Source organism: Mobula hypostoma, chromosome 2 (genome assembly GCF_963921235.1).
Source record: "Mobula hypostoma chromosome 2, sMobHyp1.1, whole genome shotgun sequence".
NCBI classification, from domain to species: Eukaryota; Metazoa; Chordata; class Chondrichthyes; order Myliobatiformes; family Myliobatidae; genus Mobula; species Mobula hypostoma.
The window spans coordinates 91113383-91134372 of record NC_086098.1 but is presented as its reverse complement, the minus strand read 5'-3'; the positions used below and the strand labels follow the sequence as shown (position 1 = coordinate 91134372).

Genomic DNA, 20990 nt, shown 5'->3' with positions numbered 1-20990 from the left:
ATGGGACTAGGCAGATTAATAGTTTGGTATGAACTGGATGGGACAAAGGGCCTGTTTCTGTGTTAGAGTGTTCAATGACTCTATGACTCTAAATCTGAAAGATACGTTTAATAATCACTAGTGTAGGTCTAAGCCATGACTACTTTATTGGAAGAAGGTTCAGAGTTCAAAGGAGATTTATTGTCAAAGTATGTGTACATTATGCAATCTTAAGATTCATCTCCTAACAGGCAGCCACAAAACAAAGAACCCAAAAGAACCCCATTAAAAAAAGAAGACCGTCAAACACCGAATGTACAGAGAGAGAAAAAACACATCATGCAAACAATAAACACAAGCTGAAGTTAACAAGAGTCTGTCCTCAGAACCTTAGGTCAGCGCAGAGCAGTGAGCTGAACTGGCCCGTCTCTCACCCCGAGCCTCAACACTTCGACCCGATTGGTTCCTTCATCAGCATGTAGAGGTCCCAATGAGAGAGCATACCATTCTGGATCTGCTATTAAGGAATCGGACAGGGCAGGTGACAGAAGTTTGTGGAAGAGAACATTTTGCATCCAATGACCACATTGACAGTTGTTTCAAAGTAAATAGGCAAAAAGATAGGTCTGGTCTGCAGGTTAAGATTCTAAATTGAAGAATAGCCAGTTTTGATCATATCAGAAATGATCTGGTAAGTGTGGATTGGGACAGGCTGTTTCCCTGCAAAGGTGTACCAGGTAAGTGGGAGACGCTTCAAAAATGAAATTTTGAGATCACAATGCATGTACGAGCTTGTCAGAATAAAAGTGAAAAATAACAAGTGTAGGGAGCCTTGGTTTCAAGAGATATTGAGGCGTTGGTTACAAGAAAAAAAGCTGCATAGCAAGTATAGGTAATCAGGAACAAATGAGGTGTTTCTGGAGTACAAGAAATGCAAGAGAACACTGGAGAAAAAAGTCAGGAAGGATAAAAGGAGGCATGAAGTTGCTCCAGCAAACAAGGTGAAGGAGAATCCTAAGGGATTCAACAAATATGTTAAGAGCAAAACGATTGTAAGGGACAAAATCGGTCCTCTGGAAGACAAGAATGATAATCCATGTGTGGAGCCAAAACAGATGGGGGAGATCTTAAATGAAGTCTTCTATCTGTATTTACTCAGGAGATGGACACAGAGTATATAGAAGTGAGGCAAAGCGGCTTCAACTTCATGGACCCTGTATAGATTACAGAGGAGAAGGTGGTTGCTACCATGAGGCAAATCAGGGTGGATAAATCCCCAGGGCCTGACAAGATGCTCCCTCGGACCCCACAGGGGGCAAATGCAGAAATTCCTGGGTCCTGAGCAGAAATATTTAAAACATCCATAGCTACAGAAAGGTACCAGAGGATTGGAGGATAGCCAATGTGGTTTTGCCTTTTGAAAAAAGGCTCTAAACATAAACCAGCAAATTTTATAGGTCAGTGACTCTGACATCAGTTGTGTGAAAGTTATCGAAAGGTGTTTTAAGGGACCAGATACATAAACATTTGGATACATATGGACTAATTAAGGATAGTCAGCATGGCTTTGTGAGTGATAGGTCATGTCTAATCAAACTTATAGAGTTTTTATAGGAAGTTACCAGGAACGTGGGTGAAAGTATACCAGTGGATGTTGTCTACATGGACTTTAGTAAGGCATTTGACAAGGTCTTGCATGGGAAACTGGTCAAGAAGGTTCAGTCACTCAGCATTTAGGATGAGGTAATAAACTGGATTAGAAATTGGCTTTGTGAGAGATGCCGGCAAATGGTATTAGAGGGTTGCGCTCTGACTGGGGGCCTGTGACTAGTGGCGTGCTGCAGGGATCGGTACTGGGTCCTTTGTTGTTTGTCATCTATATCAATGATCTGGATGACAATGTGTTTAACTGATACTGCAAATTTGCAGATGACAACAAGATTGGGGGTGTAGTGGACAGTGAGGAAGTCTATCACTGCTTGCAGAGGGATCTCCATCAGTTGGAAAATGGGCTTAAAATGTCAGATGGAATTTAATGCAGACAAATGTGAGGTGAACTTTCGTAGGACTGACCAGTGTAGATCTTACACAGTGAATGGTAGGGCACTGAGGAGTGCGGTAGAAAAAAAGGGATCTGGAAATACAGGTCCACAATCCACTGAAAGTGGCATCACTGGTATATAGGGGTGTAAAGAAAGCTTTAGGCACATTGATCTTTTCAATGTATTGAGTACAGGAGGTGGGATGTTATGTATAAGTTGTCTAAGATGTTGGTGGGCCTAATCTGGAGCATTGTGTAGTGTTGGTCTCCTACCCACAGGAAAGATGTAAACAAGGTTGAAAGAGTACAGAGAAAATTTACAAGGATGCCACCACTTGTGGAGGACCTGAGTTATAAGGAAAGACTGAATACGTTAGGGCAGTATTCTTTAGAATGTAGGAGATTAAGAGGAGATTTGATAGAGGTATGCAAAATTATGAGGGGTATAGGTAGGGTAAATGCAAGCAGGCTTTTTCCACTGAGGTTAGGTGGGACTGCAACCAGGGGTTATGTGTTAAAGGTGAGAGTGAAAAGTGTAAGGGGAACATGAAAAGAAACTTCTTTATTCAGAAGATCATGAGACTGTGGAATGAGCTGCCAGCACAAGTGGTGCATGCGAGCTCAATTGCAACAATGAAGGGAATTTTGAGAGGGTACATAGATGGTAGTGGTATGGAGGGCAATGGGCCGAGTGCAGCTCAATGGTTTTGGCATGGACTCGATGGGCTAAAGGGCCTGTTTCTGTGCTGTACTTCTCTATGACTCTCTATTAGCTGAAAAAAATATCTGAGATAGTTTTTTTCTGATCTCTGATACCTGAAAAAAGATAAATCTGATTGGTGATTACGAACTTCATTCACAGTAAATTTAAATATTTGGTGCTTCTTCAGTTCTTTTTCCAAACAGTAATGTATCCTAGTGAGAGCTAACAAACAAAGATGAAATGTGTTGAAAAACAAAGACCCAAGTGGTCCTAAATTTTGTTTACTGGATATATCTGTTCATTAACTTCTCACTCCTCAATAGGCTGCAGTGCTATAAGAAGACCTATTATAACATTCTTAGGTCAATTAACAATGGGCAATAAATGCAGGTTTGCCAATAGTGTTCAAATTAGGAGCACAAATAAAGGGAAAATCAAAGGCCAACCATCTGATAAGGTAAAACTGCGGTGTAAGCTTTGAGTTTAAGTACTGATAAGGGAATCAAACGTTTTGACCCTTAAGGTTGATAAAACGGCTAACTGTGCTTAAAATACACTGGTGCAGTGAACACTGTGTCACAAAAACCTCATCACGTGAAAAATTATTGCTGCTCTTCTATCTTTACACCCATGATGTTTATAAATTTGCATGTTAATTAATTTCCCAAGCTCCCACTGTTTTCATTTCACTCAAAAAAAAGACAATTTAGCAGGGAGAACACTTTGTCGAAAGAGAGGATTAAAGAATATTCAGCTATGTTGTAACTCAGCATCAGACTACTGCATAGGAAGTCAACTGAGAATCTAAAGCTTCAGAAATAACTCTACAAGCTGACATTGTGAATCTGTTTAATCTTTATGCGTGGTACTTTGACATAGCTAGTAAATCTGGTGGTTCACATCTCCAGTGATCCATGCAACACAGAACAGTTCAGAACAGAAACAGGGCCTTCGGTCCACAATACTTGTACCACACACAGTGCCAAGTTCAGCTAAACCTCTTCTGCCTGCATATGATCCATAGCCTTCAAGATTGTGTTTCCACTTACAAGCAGATCAATAGCTAAAGAACATGGATAATTGGGAAATGGAGCAGACAGAAAATAAAGATGATGACTTGTTTTGAACACATCACGTGGAAATAGATTCAATAGCAAATCATGAAAGGTAATTGGATAAACACTTGAAGGAGGAGTGTGCTTTAGAATAAAGCTAATTAGCGGCTATTTCAGAGAGCAGATACAGGGAAGACTAGAGATTGGCCAAACAGTGTGGCAGTGTGGTTTGATACTTGTATTATAAATAGCAGTTTTTAGAGTAAGGGTGAGAAGAGATAATCATTTTTTTCATTTGTTTTCCACCATTATGTATGTCAATTTTATGAATGTTTAAAAAACATGGTTGAATAAATCTCACTCACACACTTTGCCATGTTTGGTATTGCAGCTGTTAATAATTCTGCTTTTTTGCAGCTTTCCTGGGGTTGATACAAATTTCCTGGTTTCCAGAGCAACGCCAGAAACTACATTTGGTGACAGCATCACTTTTTCATTGCATCCAATACGGCCAACGTCTTTCCTCCCAATAATGGTCACAATGGTTCAAACTTTGAAGACCTCCAGCTGCCAAGAAGATGTGTGCCAGAACGGGGGTACCTGCCATGACACCTGGTTGCCCGATGGTGCTGGATCCTTCCAGTGTGACTGCCCTCTGCATTTTGCCGGGCACTTCTGTGAAAATGGTACCTTTATGTTGATAATGTACTATCCTGTCATGTAAGTTCAATAGTTCAAAGGAAATTTATTATCAAAGTACATATATGTCACCATCTACAACCCTGGGATTTATTTTCTTACAAGCACATTCAATAAATCCATAATAGAATAATAACCATGACAGAATCAATGAAAGATCATACCAGATTGGCTGTTCAACCAGTGTGCAAAAGACAAACTGTGGAAATACAAACAGAAAGAAAATAAATAAGCAATGAATATCGACAACAAGCGATAAAGAGTCCTTGAAAGTGACTCCATAGGTTGTGAGAACATTTCAATGATGGGGCAAGCTAAGTTGAATGAAGTTATCCCCTCTAGTTCAAGAGCCTGATGGCTGTGAGGTAATAACTTATCCTGAATATGATGGTGTGAGTCCTGAGGCTCCTATACCTTATTCCTGAAGGAAACAGCAAGAAGAGAGCATGTCTCGGGTGGAGGAGGTCCCTAATGGTGGACGCTGCTTTCCTGGGATGGGGATTTTTGTAGTTGTGCTCAGTGGTGGGGAGGGCTTTACTTGTGATGGACTGCAGTGTATCCACTACTTTTTGAAGGATTCTCCATTGAAGGGCATTGGTGTTTCCACACCAGGCTGCGATGCAGCCAGTCAGTATACTCTCCACTACACATCTATTGAAGTCTGCCAAAGTTTTAGATGGCATGCCAAATCTTTGTAAGCTCCTAATGAAGTAGAGACACTGACATGCTTTCTTTGCAATTGCACTTACGTGCTGGGCCCAGGACATGCCCTCAGAAATAATATAATAGAGGAATTTAAAGTCACTGACTCTCTTCACCTCTGATCCTTCAATGAAGATTGGTTCATGGATCTCTGGTTTCCTCCTCATGAAGTCCATATTTAGCTGCTTGGTCTTGAGGACATTGAGTAAGAGGTTGTTGTTATGGCACCACAAGGCCAGATTTTCAATCTCCTCCAATATGCTGATCCATCACCACCTTTGAGTTGGCCTACAATAGTTGTCAAATCAAATATTACAAGTGAAATGTAAGACACTGAAAGCCAAAGAACTTCCGTGACCTCCTGTATACATTCGTCTGTGAGAAATACTTCCGACTCGTAAAATATATTTTGATGTATATATGTTTTTCTTTCTTTTATTATTTGTATAGTTTGTTGCCTTTTGCACATTTGTTGTCCATCCTGTTACTGTAGTATTTCATTAATTCTATTATGGTTCTTGGACTTATTGAGAATGCCCACAAGAAAATGAATCTGAGGGTTCTATACGGTGACTTTGATAATAAATGTACTTTGAACTTTAAACTTTCAAATATGAGGGAAATTTAAAGATAACAATTTCTTTGAGTATCATTTGGACCAACAGCAGCTTCGGAATGTTCCAAAATATGTCAGGCTGAGGATATGCTGAGATACGGTGGAGCAAATAATTGGTTTTATGTCAGTTGATAACACTATCTGTCACTACCGATACTTCATAGATGGAATTATACTTGGACCTAAACTTCCCTGCTTGCTTTTTTTTGTGTGGATGTATTTCACCAAACAAGTCATCTGCCGATATTTTACCATAAGGGCAGCACAGTGACAAAGCGATCACCTCATGGCTTCTCAGCAGCAGCGAGCACTGATCTAGGTTCGATTCTTGACTCTGCCTATAATGGGTTTGTGTGTTCTTCCTGTGACTGCGTGGGTTTCCTCCCAGTGCTGTGGTTTCCTCCCACATTCCAAAGACAAATGGATTTGGGTTAGTAAGTTGTGGGCAAGTTATGTTGGCACCAGAAGCATGGCAACACTTGCGGACTGCCCCAGTGCATCTTTGGACTGTGTTGGTCATTGACTTAAAAAATGCATTTCACTGTAAGCTTCGATGTACATGTGACAAATAAAGCTACTCTTTAATGGTAAACAATCCCAATGGAAGATTCACAAATCCGGAAATTGTACCAGGCAGTTCCCAGCACTGTTCACCTTGATGTGGCTTTTCCAGTGTCATTCCTATTTAACATTGCTTCATCTTCCATTATTGGATGGAGGAGGCCAGTCCACACATTAAGTTCATGTCAGCTCGTGAGCAGTTTACTTCTTATTTTCATGGGATCTATTCTTTCTAACATGCCCATCAGCTCCCACTGATTTTCCTACCACCATCTGCACAAGGGATAATTTAAGCTAACAGCAAACACATTGGAATATGTGAGGAACTCAGAGCACTCAGAACATAAAGGGTCACAGGGAGGATCTGCAGACTCCTCACAAGGAGTACTGAAGGTCAAGAACCGACCTGGGTTCCTGAACTGTTGTTCACTCCAACTTCTGTTCACACATGAAGTTATCATCACTGCATTTTCATCTACTTGTAGGATCTCGAACAATAATGTACAACACTTTTTTATAACTCACAGTACAACAAACTGTAAATGCTAATGGAGTATTCATGTGTAGTTGTCTGCATACCCTTGCTCGAGTTTTCTGTACTATTATATATCTTCAGTGGTCACTTTATTAGGTACCATACTTCTCATACCTCTTGAGAAGATGGTGTCTAGCTACCCTCTTAAACCAACACACTTCTTCCGGTGTTGTTAGGATTGGAATTTCTGGATTTAGATGAAGAAATAACAATATACTCTCAGTGGCCACTTTATTGGGTACACCTGTACACCTGCTCATTAATGCAAATATCTAATCAGCCAATCATGTGGCAATAACTCTGTACATAAAAATATACAGACATGGTCAAGAGGTTCAGTTGTTGTTCAGATCAGACATCAGAATGGAGAAGAAATGTGTTCTGAGTGACTTTGACTGTGGAATGATTGTTGGTACCAGAGAAGGTGATTTGAGTATCTGAGAAACTGCTGATCTCCTGTGATTTTGATGGACATCAGTCTCTAGACTTTACAGAGAATATGAAAAACAAATTAAAAACATACAGTGAGTAGCAGTTCAGTGGGCAAAAACACCTTGTTAATGACAGATGTCAGAGGAGAATGGCCAGACGGGTTCAAGCCTGACAGGAGAGCATCAATCAGTCAAACAATCACTTATTACAACAGTGGTGTACAGAAGAGCATCTCTGAACACATGACACATCAAATCTTGAAGTGGACAAGCTACAACAGCAGAAGACCATGAACATACACTCAGTGGCAATTTTATGAGGGACAGGAGACACCTAATGAAGTAGCCATTGAGTGTATTTTACCTGTTATATTATTGCTGGTTCTCACAGTGCTAACTACAGACCTTAAAATCACACACAGCACAGATATGGTTTGGACACAGCCTGAATAATCAGTGCACACCTTGCTATAACTTAGGGTCCATTCAATGTCTAAGAATCAATGAGAATAATTTTGGGGAAGGGGAGATGCTGGGTCACATGAGACTTCCATCCTCATGTTTTCTCCCATTTTTGGGAGAATTATTCTCAAAAGAATTTAACAAATCAAAAGCTTTGCTTTTTTTTCATGAAATAGTGTCCCCAATTAAGCATTGCTGCCAACTGACACATCCACTAATGGAAACAAGTAAGTATTAAATCTATTTTCAGGGTTTTATACAAATTAAATTCTAATCAATATAGCAAACATGAGGAAATCTGCAGATGCTGGAAATTCCAGCAACACACATCAAAGTTGCTGGTGAACGCAGCAGGCCAGGCAGCATCTCTAGGAAGAGGTACAGTCGACGTTTTGGGCCGAGACCCTTCGTCACGACTAACTAAAAGAAGAGCTAGCTTTGGGTCTCGGCCTGAAATGTCGACTGTACCTCTTCCTAGAGATGCTGCCCTGCCTGCTGCGTTCACCAGCAACTTTGATGTGTGTTGCTCTAATCAATATAGAATTGGTTAGCATTTATGTTTCTGGTGGGTTCAAATGACCCTACCAGTGGTGCTAAGATTCAATTGGGTCCCTGGCAAAACGTCGGGAAATTAGTCAAAAATCTCTTAATGCCAAGGCATAGTGGAAATCTTGTCTTGCATATGATTTTTACAGATCAAGTCATTACACATTGCATTGAGCGAGAAAAAGGTAAAACAATAACAATGCAAAATAAAGTGCAGTGCAGGTAAATGAAAAACCGAGGTAGACTGTAAGCCAGGGGTCCATCTTATCATACAAGAGGCCCATTCAAGTGTCTGATAACAGTAGGATAGAAGTTGTCCTTGAGCCTGGTGGTACATGCTTTCAGGTTTTTGTGTCTTTGGCCCGAGAGGTGCTATACTGATTTACACAATCAAAACAGGATCAGTGTATTCAACACACACAAAATGCTGGAGGAACTCAGTAGGCCAGGCAGCATCTATGGAAAATAGTACAGTTGACATTTTGAGCTGAGATCTTTCATCAGGACTAGAAAAACAGATGTGGAGTCAAGATAAGAAAGTGGGCTGAGGGGAGGAAGAACCACAAGGTAAGGGGTGAAACCCGGAGTTGTGGGGGGTGGGGGGGGAAGGTGAAGTAAGGAGCCAAGAAGATGATTTGTGAAAGAGATACAGGGCTTGGGAAGAAGGAATGTGATAGGAGAGGACAGAAGGCCATGGAAGAAAGAAAAGGGGGAGGAGCCCTAGAGGGAGTTGATAGGCAGGTGAGGAGATAAGGTGAGAGAGGGAAATGGGAATGGGGAGTGGTGCAGGTGGAGGGGGGGGGTGGGCTTTAATGTAAGTTCAAGAAATCAATGTTCGTGCCATCAGGTTGAAGGCTTCCCAGACGGAATATAAGGTGTTGTTCTTCTAACCTGAGCATGGCCTCATCATGATAGTAGAGGAGGCCATGGACAGACATGTCTGAATGGGAATGCGAAGTGGAATTAAAATGGGTAGTCACTGGGTGATCCCACTTTTTTCTGATGGACCCTCTCAGCATCAGTGTAACTCGTGATGGGATTTCCCCAATTTTGAACATCTACCAATGCTGAGCTATGACATGAGTGGAAATTTACTCAGAATAGAGCAGCAATAAAAAGACATCCATGATCTCAGAAGATATCTTAGGGTGAACTGCATACCACTGCTTATGTCTACATCCCCTCCAATTTCTAGACTGACATGTATTTTAGAAATAGGAGGAATATTGAAAATAATTATATTCAGCATAATATTGTCACTCATAATTAATCATTTCTAGTTTACTCTCTCCCCTTATTTCCTTACTTCCCTTCTTTTTTACTTCCCATCTCTTTCTCTCCTCTTGACAGGAGGTCATAGGTATAAAATAAAGGGGTTGGAAATGAGAGGGAAATTCTTATGCATCTTGTGGTTTGAATCTGGAACCCGCTGCCTACAGATTGTGAAGGAGGCAAATTCCATTGTGGCCTTCAGGAGGGAATCATATAAATATGTGGTGTGGAAAGACTTACAGAGCTTTAGAGAAGATGTCCAGATTTGGAAATGGGAAATTGCTGCAGTGCCTGGTGTTTTGAAGGGCTCATAACCATTCAGTGACCCTTTCTGATTCATCCATGCCTTTTTGTGTTTTTGCTCTCTCCCTGTTTATTATTCCTTTGTTCTACCACACTTCTGTTCCCCCTGCACACTTTTTCTCTGTATTCGACCATGCTTCTCCCCGTTGTGTGCGGTCTAGCAATGTATGAGATAATCATTTTGACATTTTGTGGACAAGCAACTGACTTCATGAAAAGAATTCTCATTATAAAGGTTTCACACTATAGTACTGATTAAATTCACAGAACGTCCTTTACAAAAGTTGGAAAAGCACGCCTGAACAATAACACCATCTCATTTCATGTTAATCAAATGCAATAGTGTCTTCCCAGCTTCCTCTGAAATTTATCTTGGGATATTTTACATAGTAAACAACAAGCTATGTGGTTTGATGTGTAAAAACACCCAGTAAGAGCTTTATTTGGTATAGCTGCACACCTGCTCATTAATGTAAATATATAATTGGCAAATCATGCGGCAGAAACTCAATGCATAACAGCATGTAGACATAGTCAGGAGGTTCAATTGTTGTTCAGAGCAAACACAAGAATGGGGAAGAAATGTAACATTGACCGTGGAATGATTGTTGATGCTAGATGGAGTGGTTTGAGCTTCTCAGAAACTGCTGATCTCTGGGATTTTCATGCACAACAGTTTCTGGAGCAGGGGTTCCCAACCTTTTTATGCCATGGAGCCTTACCATTAACCGAGGGGTCCACGGACCCCCCCCCCACACCCCCCCCCCACTCTGGAGTTTACAGAGACCAGTGCAAAAAACAAAAATCATCCAGTGAGTAGCATTCTGTGGGTGAAAATACCTTGTAAATGAGAGAGGTCACAGGAGAGTTGTCAGACTGGTTCAAGCTGACAGGAAGGTAACACAAGTAACCACGTTTTACAACAGCGGTGTTCAGAAGAGTAACTCTGAATACACAGCACATCGAAACTTAAAGTGGATAGCCGACAGCAGCAGAAGACCACGAAGATACACTCAGTGGACATTGTATTAGGTACAGAGGGTACAAAAGGAGGAATTTCTTTACCCAGAGAGTGGTGAATCTGTGGAATTCATTGCCAAAGGCAGCTGTAGAGGTCAGCTCATTGGGTATATTTAAGGCGGAGGTCGATAGGTTCTTAATTAGTCAGATCATGAAAGGTTACAGAGAAAAGGCAGGGCAATGGAGTTGAGAGGAAAATGAATCAGTCCTGATGCAATGTCAGAGCAGGCTGAATGGACCGAATGGCTTAATTCCACTCCTTTATCTTATGGGCAAGTAAAATGGCAAAAATAAATAGGAATCCATACTCTTATAGTACAAGTGTACTATTTTCAATGGTATAATAGCAGTTGTGCATTATAATGTCACCAATTATAAACCTTCCTCACTATTGCTTCCTCTTCCTGCTTTTCAATATTCCCCAAGCTCTCCTGAATATAATCTTCTTCCTTGCTCTATTTCCATATCTAGATATTGTAGTGTACACCATTCCCATCCTGAAACCACACTGTATTCGGCAAGTAATTCTCCAAAGCCATTTCTATTCCCATTAAGGTAATGTTGAAATAAGGTTATTAAATTGCATCAAAATTCAAAGTTCCAAGAAAATTTATCATCAAAAGGTTTATATGTCACCATACCTTGCCTTGAGATTCATTTTCTTGCAGGCTTTCTTGCAGAGTAAAATTTCCAAAACCCTCCCTGCATTCACAAGTGCAATTATACGGTGTGTATATATATATATCCATCAGAGTTGTCTAAATGAGCATTCAGTCACCAGAACATGAAAGGCTGTGGACCAAGTGTTGATAAATGAATTTAATTTAGATGGTTGCATGATAGTTGATGTGGACATAGTAGTTAAATAAGCTGTGTGACGTGATTCAATTCAAGTTCATGTTTACTGTCATTCAACCATACACATGTACACAGCTAAACAGAACATTGTCCCTCTGGGCCCAAGGTGCAAAATACAGCACATACAGTATAGTCGCACACAGCACATATACTTACAATACAGCACATGTAGTTACGATAGTCACAAATTAAAATTAACATAACTCCCTGAATGGCACGGCCTGAATATTGATGATACATGGGATGTTGTCCTGGAGCCATGTTTCTGTAAGAATAGCACACAGCAGTTCCTCATGTCGTGCTAGGTCAGTTGCAGAAGGAGACAATTCATTTTGTTTTCCAGACAGCGAACATTGCAGTCTATAATTATAGCAAAAATAAATAGGGATCTATACTCTTATAGTACAAGTGTACTATTTGTAGTTCATTATATTCCTTAAAGAAATCATGCACTTTGTCTTTTGTACCACAAAGATTCATTGAATATTTATGAGACAGAGGAAGCCATCCTGTGCATTGAGTCAGTGACAGTAAAAAGGGAGTCCTCTAATCTCATCCCGCCAGCTGTTCACAGCCTGGCAGGTCAAGCTCATTGTATACTTCTGGAATCAGTTCGCTTTCTGAAGATGAATAGGAATTGAGATATCTAGTCATGATGTCATTAATTAGAGTCATAGAGTCATAGAGTCATAGAAAAGTACAGCACAGAAACAGGCCCTTCAGCCCATCTAGTCCATGCCAAATCTATTTAAACTGCCAACTCCCATTGACCTGCACCGAGACCTTAGCCCTCCCTACTGCTACTATCCATGCACCTATCCAAACTTCGCTTAAGTGTTCAAATCATTGAAGTCATTCTGTTCATGAAATTATGAGAAATGATTGATCATCCTAATTGCATGTTTTACTAAAGCATTAACAGTGAAACTGAGAATTTCATTTCATGGAAGTTCTGGGCTGATGATCTAAAAAGGGCAGTGAATACACTGGAACCTGTTAATCAATTTTGCACTCCTTGGTGATACGATTATTGGGAGACATAAGCACATTTCAGTTGCAGAATCTGGCTTTGATTAGTGAAGATTTCAAGGAAGGCTTATAATTGTCATTGAAAGTTTTTTTTTGTGTGTCAAATCTCTGATGCTTTGCCTTGCCTTGTGCCCTTAACTCCCAGTGGAGTCGTTGGGGTGCTATCATGACAAGCTTTGCACCAGTCTGTTCCATCTGTCGCAGCTGTGTGCCAGAGCCTGGGTCACCACAAATGTTTTCCCTGTCCATTCTTTAATGTTGTCCATCCATCTTTTCCTCTGTCTAGCTCTCCTTCTCTCCCCCTCCACAGTTCCTTGTAGGACGATCTTTGCAAGGCCACTGGATCTTGTTACGTGGCCGTACCATCTCAGCTTTCTTTTCTTCACCGTTGTGAGAAGGTCTTCATGGGGGGCCAATGTGGTGCCGGATGGTCCGGTCAGAATCTCCGGTAACACAGGGTAGCATTTTCAGCTTTTGAGTCAGCAGTTAATTTTCTCGGATCAGTTCCAAGTAACCAGATCATTGTTGTGATTGTGGTTGCATCAATGGAGACTGAAGCTGCTAGATATAAAAGATTTTTGTTCACCACAAGCTGATCAGCTGGAGCATCTAATTTTCCTCTCCTGCTACTCAATACCACAGGAATGTTTTATACATATTTAAAAAAGCAAAGATAACAGTAGACAATTAACTGCACTTGTTAATTATAGTTGGAAATACCAATTAGTAAGTATGCTAGTTAGTAATTATAGCTAGTTAACTAAGGATGGTGGATCTTTGGAATTCATTGCCACAGGCAGCTTTGGTGGCCTAGTCATTTGGAGATACAATCGACCTTCACTAATCCAACTACCTGTAATCCGGTTCCTTCGATAATCCAGCACTGATTTCAAATTTCCCGGCCCACCGTACCAATCTGCTGCGCATTGTTTTGGTTGTGCTAGATCTGTTCACGTGTTGGCACGCTCTTATAAGCATAGACGGGCGATTCCTGTTTGTTTTCCTGCATTTATTAATGTCATTGGCTCTTTTTTAGCCCCAATTATGGCCCCAGTGAGTAAAGGAAATGGACCTCGTGCTGTGAAGTGAAAACACCGCACATTATCCATTAAAGATAAGGTTGAACTCTTGAAAAAAACTGGACAGTGGTGTATCGGTAAAAAGCTTGTGCGAGCGTTACAACATTGGCTCTTCCACAGTGTACAATATAAAGAAACAGAAAGAAAAACTGCTACATTTTTTTGCTGATAGTGGCTCAAAGGAACAGATGTGCATAAGAAAAACAATGAAAGACGTAAGAAGTTCAGAACTAGATAAAGTGCTGATAACGTGGTTTAATCTTCGTGTAAGTGAATGTGTTGAACTATCTGGAGATATGGTGAAGGAACAAGCAGAAGTGTTCCATGAAGAACTAGGACTAGATTATGAGTGTGACTATAGTGAAGGCTGGCTTCATCGGTTCAAGCAGCATCATGGCTTACAGTTTCGTGCAGTGTGTGGTGAAAAACGTTCAGCAGACAAGGAAGCAGCAGCAGAGTTTGTTGAAGAAACTGTTGTGCCAGTTTCAGCACCAGTTCCTGATCCTTCACTCATTTTTCAAGGTGAAGATGTTGATGATCCTAACAACCCCACACTTGCAGACATGTAACTTTGCCTGAAGCTATATTAAACATCTCATTTTCAAAGTGGAAGTGCTCAACTTTTCTGTGTAAGTTAATTCCTGTACATTTACCTGTACCCTTTATTTTATCTGTGCCTGTACAGTATATTACTTCATTAAAATTTCACTTACTACTCATTTAATATTTATGTTTCATTATTATCTAACTTGTACTGATTTACATGATATTTTAAAGGTATGATGAGGTGGTTAGCTATTGCTTAATGTGATCCTTCTGTAACTCGGCATTTTCACTACTTGGGTACTCCTCAGGTCCCAATGGTGCCGGATTATAGAAGGTCGACCTGTATTTAAAGTGGAGGTTGATAGGTTCTTGATTAGAAAGATCAATCAAGGTCACAGAGGAAAGGCAGGAGAATGGGATTGAGAAGGATAATAAATCTGCCATGTTTGTGTCAGGGATCTTGCTGTGCATAGTTTTCCTCATTGCCACAATAATGTCATGTCAAAGGTGCTTCATTGAAACTAACACACTGAAATAGTTGTTTCAATTATAAAATGTGAATAATGAATCAAAGCCTAACTTGCTAGAAAAGGAAATTTCTAAGGTAGTCGACTAAGGTAATGTAAGAGTTCAATCACTAATTGTTTCACTGGCAAATAATAATTGAATAGTTCTAGGGTGTTAATTGCTAGCTCAAGTTGGAATAAATTAAATCATCTATTTTTGCTGAGCTTTTGGATATTGCAATTTCTAACTGGAGACTGAACGAATTACTTCAAATTATTGATCCTCATCCATAGTTTGTTAATCTTTGATTATCAATAGAATCAGCTTCAGAATCAGGTTCATTATCACTGATTATTGTTGTAAAATGTGTTGTTTGTGCCACAGGACAGGCAAAACCTAAAGAATTTAATTTAGGTTACAATAAGAAATATATTAAAAATAAATAAATAGAGCAAAATAGCAAGGTAGTGTTATGGGTTCATAGATACTTCAACAATCTGATGGCAGAGGGGATGAAGCTCTTCCTAAAACATTGCAAGTCTACCTTCAGGCTCCGGTACCTCTTCCTGGATCATAGTAACATGAAGAGGGCATGTCCTAAGTGATAGAGGCCACCTTCTTGAGGCATCATTTATTAAATATCTCCTTGAAGATGGGAAGGATTGTACCCAAGATGGAATTGGCTGAGTCTTCACCCTCTGCAGCTTTTTTTGATTCTGTTCATTGGAGCCTCCATACCAGTTAGTGATGCAACCAGTAAGAATGCCCTCCATGATACATCATGTAGAAATTTGCTAGAAGTGTTTAGTGATATACCAATTCTTCTTCTACTCTTAATAAAGTAAAGCTACTCATGTGTGTTCTGTGTGATTGTATCAATATGAGATCCTCTGAGATGGTGATGTTCAGGAACTTAAAGCTACCCGTCCTTTCCACTACTGACCTCTCAGTGAGAGATGGTCTCCTGACGCCCCCCCCCCCCACCCTTCCTGGAGTTTACAATCAATTTCCTGGTCTTACTAGCATTGAGTACAAAGTTGTTGTTGCAACATCATTCAAGCAACTGATCTGTCTTATTCCTGTACGTCTCCTCATTACCATATGAGATTCTGGCACAACAGTTGTGTTATCAATAAATTTATAGATGGTATTTGAACTCTACTTAGCCACACAGTCCGGAATGTAGAGAGAGTAGAGGAAAGTGTAATCTGATTTCATTTCACTGCAGCTCATAGCTGTAATGCCACAAATAGGATATTACCTTTCCAATATCTTTGTTCATGCATAGGATGACAGCAAAAGCTTTCCCCAGCTGCCTTTACCTATCTGGTTCCTGTGATAAAGGTATTGCTAATGTGTCATTTGATGGCAAGTTCCAGGATTTTTATCAAGGCAAACAGGGATTAGATGCATATTACTCTAAGTATTCTGTTGTGCTCAGGCCAATGCGTCACATCTCTCATTATTGTGTTCAGCTCTGACCTCTAATACTGTCTGTATGGAGTTTGCATGTTCTCACTGAGCTACAGGTTTCTTCCAAGTGGTCTGGTTTCATCCCATATGCAAAGATGAATCCTTCATGGCAAGACAAGAACCCCCACTTCAAAATTCCCTCTCCCTTGACAAACCCAACCCAAAGCAAAAAACACCCAAGATTAATCCCATACGAAACAGTGTTGTATCCAGTTTAGTGTGTACCTCTCTGGCCAGGGTCACATTCAACCTAAGTGTCAAATACTGGCATTGAACGTCAGAGGCTTGCAGCACTACAAGAGAGGGAGAGAAATGGAGAGAGGCTTAAGGAAAAGCGGAATGGGAAAAGGAGAGAAAGGATGGAAGGAATCAGAAAGGTTCAGAGGGAGAGAGGTGGAATGGAGACAGTGGAGAGGAAGGAGGAGTATGTCTGCTAATATTGCCATATTGGTTTGTTCATGCATAACCAAACAGAAATCTAGATGTCATTCTTTCCCTTATAGTTTCCCTATCTTTGCCAGTCAACACAAGTATCAACTCCCAAGTCCTGACGAAAGGTCCCGGCCCGAAACATTGACTGATTATTTCCATGGATGCTGCCCGACCTGCTGAGTTCCTCCAGCGTGTTGTGAGCATTGCTTCAACTCCCAAGATGAAGGTGACAGCATAATATTTGTCACAGAGGCAACTAACTGAGTCCATGGCCTACAATGCTATAGTAGGCAGACAGCAGAGTTGGCTCACTAAACTTGCCCTTGACTGAGTAGATATTTCTTTAACTATTGAAATCCTTCTAGGTTTGACAGTACAGGTTTCCCCCGCCATCCGAAGATAGAGCGTTCCTATGAAATGGTTCATAAGCCGAAATGTCGTAATGCAAATAAGCAATTACCATTTATTTATATGGGAAAATTTTGTGAGCGTTCACAGACCCAAAAATAACCTACCAAATCATGCCAAATAACACATAAAACCTAAAATAACAGTAACATATAGTAAAAGCAGGAATGATATGATAAATACACAGCCTATATAAAGTAGAAATACACAATCATTACTGAACTATTCTCCGTAGTTAAAATCTCACGCAAGTGCCGTCGGCAGAAAATCCCACGCAAGCGCTGTTGGCAAAAACACGGCGCAAGCACTCTCCAGTAACCTTTAAGCTATGAAGCTGCCAAATCATACCAAATAACATGTAAAAATACACAGCCTGTATAAAGTAGAAATAATGTATGTACAGTGTAGTATCACTTACCGGAATCGGGACAGTGCCGAGCACACTGATGATGGTGTGTTAGACTGAGTCGTTTCAGGTTGGGGTGGTGCAGTGGCCCCCACCCTCCAGGCTGCTGAGTGATACATTTCCACGAAGCATGCAGGGGTGCAGCGGTAGCCGGGAGGCACACAGCACATCTTTAAGAAAAAAGCCGAAACAAACATGCCAATTAAGTAGATGCCAACGGCACGTAATCGTCGGCCCAGATCAGTACCGATTTCCGATTGCGTCGTCTCTGATCTGGGCCGACAATTATGTGTCGGTGGCACCTAATTAATTAGCATGTTTATTTCAGCTTTTTTCTTAAAGATGTGCTGTGTGCCTCCCGGCTACTGTTGCATTCTCCGCGAATCGGTATCTGACCGTGGCCTGGGGATTGGGGTGGTGGGACACTGGGGTGTCATCTCGTCGTCTGTTTCCATTAGAGCAGGCAGCTCATCTTCTGTCTCTGCCCGCCTCGATGACGAAGGTCGAGGTTCGTCGTCTGCTGTGGCTGATGTGGAAGGCTTGCTTGACTGCTGAGCTTTGCACTTTTTTCTATCACACAGTTCTTTGTAAGGACTCAAACCATCTTCCAAATATCCCCTAAACCGACGTACCCTTTCAAAATTAAAGTCATACTTTATCATTACTCATTCGGTTTCGATTGTTATCCTTTTTTCTTCCAATTGCATCAGCTCTTCATCTGTCAGTTCTTGGTCATGGGATGCCAAGACCTCTTTAACATCATGTTTGTCAGCTTCCAAGCCAAACTTAAGCCAAACCTACTTTGTCCTTACTTCGTTCACCACGATCGAAATGCTTAATTATGTCTAGTTTTACGTTAAGTGTAACACCCTTACGAGCTGTTTCAGGCTTTTCCGATACCTTAGAACTCATCTTGCTAACGGCTGCTCAATGCAACGTGTTAAAGCAATGCTGGCAAGAATACTATTCCAAATCTGGGGAAAGCAGGTGCTCGGGGCACGCTGCCTTTTATCACGCGCTGCTTTTTTTCGTAACAGTGAAAACACCTTCTGTTAGCGAAAACAGGGTACCAATGTAGGTCTTTCATAACAGTGAAGTTTTGTAAAGCGAACGTTTGAAAAACGGGTGACACCTGTATAAGCCCCAATGACAACTTGAGCTTTAATTCAGACGGAGGGTCTCTGAACTGAAAAATTACCTCAGTTCTTCTTTCCACAGATGTCTCCTGACGAGCAAAGTGTTATATTTTCATTTCAGGTTTTCAACACCTGCAGATTTTTTTCTTTCTGTGTTACTTATATCATATAATATTTTCAGACAGTCTGATGGTCTAGGAAGTGCTCCTATATGTCTGTCCTACAAGCTTTTGACTCTGTTTACAATGTTTAAGTTAAATATTAATAAGTATATGAATATTCAAGTTAAGTATTGTGTTAATACAAAGAGACTTTATTTGAAAGTGATTAGAGGAACATATAGGGGGATGTCAGAGGTAAGTTCTTCACACAGCGTGGTGAGTACATGGGACACTCTCCCAGGAGTGCTTATATATACTTTACAGGCATTTAACAACCTCTAAGTTAGGTATAAGGAAGGTAGAAAAATGGAGGGCTATGTGGGAGAGAAGGGTTAGATTTACCTTAGAGTAGGTTAAAAGGTCAGCACAACATTGCAGGCTGAAGGGCCTGGGCTGTCCTATGTTCTATATCGTTGACACTGTGTCCAGGAGAAATTCACAAGGGATCTCAAAAGCATTCCTTTGACAATATACTGATTGTGTTTCCTTAACTTTCAGCAAATCTGTGCAGTTGCATTGAGTATGTCCTGTTATAAAGAAAACTCTAATAGAAAAGGTCTCAGCCCAAAATGTCGTGACTTTGTTCCTTTCCATAGATGCTGCCTGATCTGCTGAGTTCCTTCAGTATTTTGTGTGTGTTGCTCTGGATTTCCAACTTCTGTAGAATCTTTTGTGTTTATGATCGGTTGCTCTCTTCAAGGTGTGTCTACCCTGAAGAAGTTTAGAACCTCTCTTTGGTGGGAGTTTAGTGAGACCCTCACTCACTGCTCCCCCTCCCCCCTCTGTAATCCCTGCTGCTCTCCGACTCTTTGACCATGTACTCACCTGGACCTATTACCGCAGCCATGTGTTTTCCTAGGAACTTGTTCCCACTGCCATCTTGTTCTATCTGTCTTCCAGCTGCGTTTTTAAACCCACTGAAGATCCCAGGTACCTACGTTCGATTGACTGACTCTGTCACCATTTCTCCTTCCAAATTCTACACGCCACCCTTCCCATCATGCAGAGATACCTGCAGGTCCGGTCTTAGTTAAGGGTAGCAGCCTGAAACATCAACTCTTTGTCCCTTTCCATAGATAGTGCCTAGCCTGCTGAGTTCCTCCAGCATTCTGTGTGTGTTATTCTCATAGAAAGGGTTCTGTTTCATCCACTAAAAGTTAGCTCCATGAGTTATGAACATAGGAGCAACAGCGTGCATTCAGTCCCACTAGCCTGCTCCAGCATTGTTAGATTATGGTTGCTGCTGTGGCTTAATTCCGCTTTGCTGCCTCGGTTCAGGTATGATCAACAGATTTATACTACTCAATCATTTTTGAAGCAAACTCCATGAATTCTGACTGCCACACTTCACGAATCATGTAAGGTTCAGAGATAAAAAGGAAGCTGAGATATTCCTCATCCCAGAAGATATTGAAGACTAACATAGTTCGAAGATGTGCAGCTTTTTCTGCTGCTTGTAGAAAACTATTAGTGATACCGCTCAGTGACCCTCCAGCTCCGGTGCACTTTTAATTGAGACTTGCTGATACTGTTACACTGAAATTTCTCTCTTGATTTTCTAACATGCTTTAAAAGCACCAAAGTAGCAATTACTGGTGCACTTACTATACAGCAGCCCTTTTCAAAGAACTCTTCATGATCTGGAGCAGGAGAAAGGTCGATTAAAAAACTGCTTTCTGATTAAGTAAGGCCGATGTTAGTCTAAGACATTGTCAACTGAATTTTAATTCTGTTCAAAGGTTTGCCAGACATGTTTTGAATCTTCTGATTCTGGATTCTGTGAACTGGTCCTTGCTGGTGTTCAACCATTTGCACCTTAGGATCAATGAGTATTGGTCATAGTAGAAGGTCTAAGTACATGAAGATGGGCTATTTAACCATTGGTCTAATTCAAGTCTCTGACACCTGAATGATAGTTCAAATACTGAATAGTTGGAGATCATTAAGTACTCTCATCATCTAGGACGTGCTCTCTTGTTATTACTACTATTAGGAAGGAGGTGCAAGAGCTTGAAGACACACACTGAGCA

The 20990-nt window shown here is 40.8% G+C and overlaps 1 protein-coding gene across 1 annotated transcript in view; it reads left to right on the top strand.

The window, feature by feature from the left end:
- Window positions 1–20990, top strand: part of LOC134357340 (protein eyes shut homolog) — a 641949-nt gene that overhangs the window by 562493 nt on the left and 58466 nt on the right. The window contains exon 17 of the mRNA XM_063068783.1: window positions 4196–4464. Coding sequence (XP_062924853.1) covers window positions 4196–4464 — 269 coding nt within the window. The remainder of the gene's footprint in view (window positions 1–4195; window positions 4465–20990) is intronic.